Source organism: Aptenodytes forsteri, unplaced genomic scaffold (assembly GCF_000699145.1).
Source record: "Aptenodytes forsteri isolate BGI_AS27 unplaced genomic scaffold, ASM69914v1 Scaffold54, whole genome shotgun sequence".
NCBI classification, from domain to species: Eukaryota; Metazoa; Chordata; class Aves; order Sphenisciformes; family Spheniscidae; genus Aptenodytes; species Aptenodytes forsteri.
Genome location: NW_008796044.1, coordinates 7155037 through 7158604, shown reverse-complemented (window position 1 = coordinate 7158604; position 3568 = coordinate 7155037). Strand labels below are relative to the sequence as shown.

The window sequence follows — 3568 nt, the reverse complement described above, 5'->3', positions numbered from 1 at the left end:
CTTGCGTGCCCTCCCACCCCTCTGCAGCCATATGGCCCGCGTGGTGGCTGTTGGCCCTGGGTGGTGGCCATGGTCCCCAGCCCTCGCCCAGCATCCCATCTCTTCCCAGCGCCACCTCTCCCAGGAGGAGTTCTACCAGATCTTTGGCATGACCATCGCTGAGTTCGACCGCCTGGCCCTGTGGAAGAGGAACGAGCTGAAGAAGCAGGCCCGGCTGTTTTAAATGCAGTGCACTATAAATATATACATACCTATAAATATATACATAGAAAGATCTCTATATTGCAGCTCTGTATGATTCTCAGTGCTGTATGTGGCAGAGGCGCGCTCTGCACCCCTGAGAGTGAATTGGAGTCTCGCAGATCATTTTATGCTCTTTGTTTCCTTTTCTTTTCCCCCCCCGTTTCTGTACCGATCCTTGGGTTCTCCTGGGGGCTAAAGCCATATGGGCCCTGAAGCACCTGGCGTCTGTCACTGCTGCCCTACGGGGGCACAGGAGGGAGGTTTTTCCTGCTGCAACTACGGCACCCACGGCTGGGGGGAGAGCAGGCCTCTGGGATGGGGGGTGGGATGGGGGTGTCCCATCCCCCTCTCCTCAGCTGGTCTGTATATTTACTTAAGGGTTGGAAAAGGCCCTGGATACAACTTCAGGAAAGCAGGATCTCACCATGGGCTCCTTAATGCCCTCTCTGCCTTTAAAATGGCCATGCACTAGGGGCACCTTCAGCCTCACCCTCAGGATCAGAAATACAGAGCTTGGGGCAGGGGACAAAGAGGAGAAGTGGTGGGGACCCCACGGGGAGCAGTGTGCACCCCCACAGGTCAAGGTGCAAGCCTGAGCCCTGATACATCCTGAGCCGTTGGCTTTCCCTGCAAACCCGGTACTGCTACAGAGCCAGTTTTTCCTACCAAAGTGCCGGAACGACGGCTTTCCAGGCCATCCCAAAACCAAGCTCTTCTTAAATGAAATAGCCAAAGCCGCCTCCTCCTTTGTGCAGTTTCTTGCTGCTCTTCAGGCTTGTCCCAGAGCCAGCAAGGCCCGAGAGCGGACAAGCTGCGATGCCGCCCAGACCTGGGCCACCGTGCATCAGGCCCTACCAGAGATGGTGTGAGCACCCAGCCCTGCTGCTCCAGGGTCTCGGCACCCACATGAGCAGTGGTGGGAGCAGTCCAGCCAGGAGCTGGGGTCAAGGCCAGAGCCGGGGAGCCGGGGTGCAGGTCCCACTAACTGCTGGACCTTTTCGTGGTGGTTTTCCCGAATCGCCCCATCACTGATGCCCGAGTCCCAGATGAATCCCTTTGCAAGCCTCCAGGAATGAAGGCCATTACCAGGGCCATTCAGCATTCACTCCACTGCAAACTACTGGGTTTTTTTTTGCTTTTGCTTATTTTTTCTTAAAACTAATAGGGTTATTTCCACACAAACATCTTTCCTGGTGTCTGTGGTGCTTGTCTGGCACAATTTTCAGGCATACCGCAGGACTAAGCAGTCCCAAACAGGCCAGCAAGCCACGGGGCACCTCTGCAAGACCTCAGTCAGCAGGGTTCCTCTGAGGGGACAGCGAGGGTCTCACCTTCACTGTGCCACGGGCCAGCTCTGCTTCTGCCTGTTCTGGTCCTCTTTGAAACTCTCCTGTCCTGGTGTCTTCCATCAGGTGGATTGAATGCCCTCCGTGCCATCAGCACCACCACCGTTGGGTGCCGAGGCCGCCCAGCTTGTTGCCCAAAAAAAGCTGTCACCGGGTTCCTGTGTGAGGCAGGAGAGACGTGCGGGGCACCTTGAAGGGGTTTGCCAGGGTGCAGGGTGCTCGGGGCAGGAGGTCTCTCAGCAGCAGCAGCCCCAGCTCCAGGAGCTTTATGCTGGCGTGGAAGGGGCTGGGGCCTGCGGTGGAGGTAGCAATATTGCACTGGTAATTGCTCCTGTCTGCTTTAGTGCAGCAGTAAATGAACCAATTGTATTTATAATGATTTCACTCATATAAATGCCAGCTCCCTAAATCAAGCTCAACTGTTTGTGGCTATAAGAAACCTCCATCTCCAGCAGCAGTTTCAGTGATAAAGCCTGGAGGATATAATTATTATTATTAATAATAATAACACAACAGCAGGAGTCTTTTCATTTTCAAAGCATTTTATGGACAGTAACTAACTGTTCCCCGCATCTACCTGCATGGCAAAGACGGGGAAACTGAGGCAGGGCTCAGTGCTATCGCTCAGAGCCAAGGAAGCCTCTCCAGCCCATGCTGTCCAGGGGCAGCAGACACCCCATGGAGCCCTCATGGGCTCCCATTGCCCCAGGGTGTGCAGAGAACACCCATCTGCACCCGGCGAGCAGTGGCAGGGGTGTTAGCGCCTGCCCTGGAAGCCGTCACTGCCTGAGCCCACTCTTATTTGGCTGCTTTGCACATCCCAGCCACGAAACAGCTGGAGCCCAGCAGGCAGCGGTGTTGTCGGCTTTGGCCTGCAAGCGCCCTGTGCCTCGACGACAGCTCCAGAGGTGACCCTGCGTTACGAGAGAAAATGGGGCTCGATCCAGAAGGGAGGGACCAGCAAACACTGGCCAGGCAAGGAGCAGCGCCTGGGCAGGAGCTGCCTGGGGAGAGCGGGGCAGGGCTGGCTCCCAGCTGGGCACAGGGGGGTGCAAGAGGGGGGTCACTGCCTCTGATCTGCCCTGGGCTGAGTGCCCCAAATGGGGAAGCCCTGGAGGCCAGTTACTAATGCATGTCCAATATTTCAATTACTGCTTTCCCAAGTGATAATTGAGTACGTGTGAAACTGAATCACATTTCTGTCACAGCCTGCTGTCCCCAGAAGAGGTCTCAGCTGCAGTCCTGAGGCCGGGAGAAATTGTCCTGGGGGTGCCAGGAGTCATTGCCCCTGCTGCCGTGTGCTCTCCACACGCAGGACAGTCCCTCACACACCCCACAGGTCTCCCAAGCCCAGGTCTCCCCTGAGGTCTTTGTTGGGGAGAGACAGTGACGGTGGCCTGAGCACCATGGCCAGGCAGAGGCTGGGCACATGAGGGACACCAGGAGGGAGCAGATATGAAGGGGTTTGGGGGAGGGGGGGAGCAGGGACAGCACCAGTGAAGCAAGGAGTGAGGTGGTAAGGGTGAGCTGTGCTTGCTCACTGGGTGTGCCTTCGGGTGGGGGCATTAGTTCTGGATCTTTGCCCGAACTGAAGTTGCCCAAACCAACAATCCCCGTGGGCAGGCAGCAGGCAGGTGGAGGTGGCCCGCTCTGGACCCCCACCCTTCACGGCAGGATCTCCGGGTGCTGCCGCTGCTGGGAATGCTCAATGCCCGGTGTGGGGCAGCACCTGGGGGAGATGCACGGGGTGAGGGGGAACCCCGGGAGACCCACGGCTGTGCAAGGGGGGGTGGAGGGAGGTGGGTGCTGCAGGGCTGCACATGGGGGTCACCAGTGGTGGGGACAAACTTTCCGCCCGTGCTGCCGGCGGGGACACCTCCAGGAGGTCTCTCGGTGCCGTGCCGGGCCGTGCCGGTGCTCGGCGCTGCCGTGCACAGAGGGAGGGGCGGACGAAGCGATTGGCCGATCCGAAGCCGAGA

General features: G+C 58.0%; 1 protein-coding gene across 1 annotated transcript in view; it reads left to right on the top strand.

Moving 5' to 3' along the window:
* Positions 1–321, top strand: part of ABLIM3 (actin binding LIM protein family member 3) — a 58184-nt gene extending 57863 nt beyond the window's left edge. The window contains exon 23 of the mRNA XM_009285737.2: positions 110–321. Coding sequence (XP_009284012.1) covers positions 110–223 — 114 coding nt within the window. The 3' untranslated portion in view covers positions 224–321. The remainder of the gene's footprint in view (positions 1–109) is intronic.
* Positions 322–3568: the final 3247 nt, after the last annotated feature.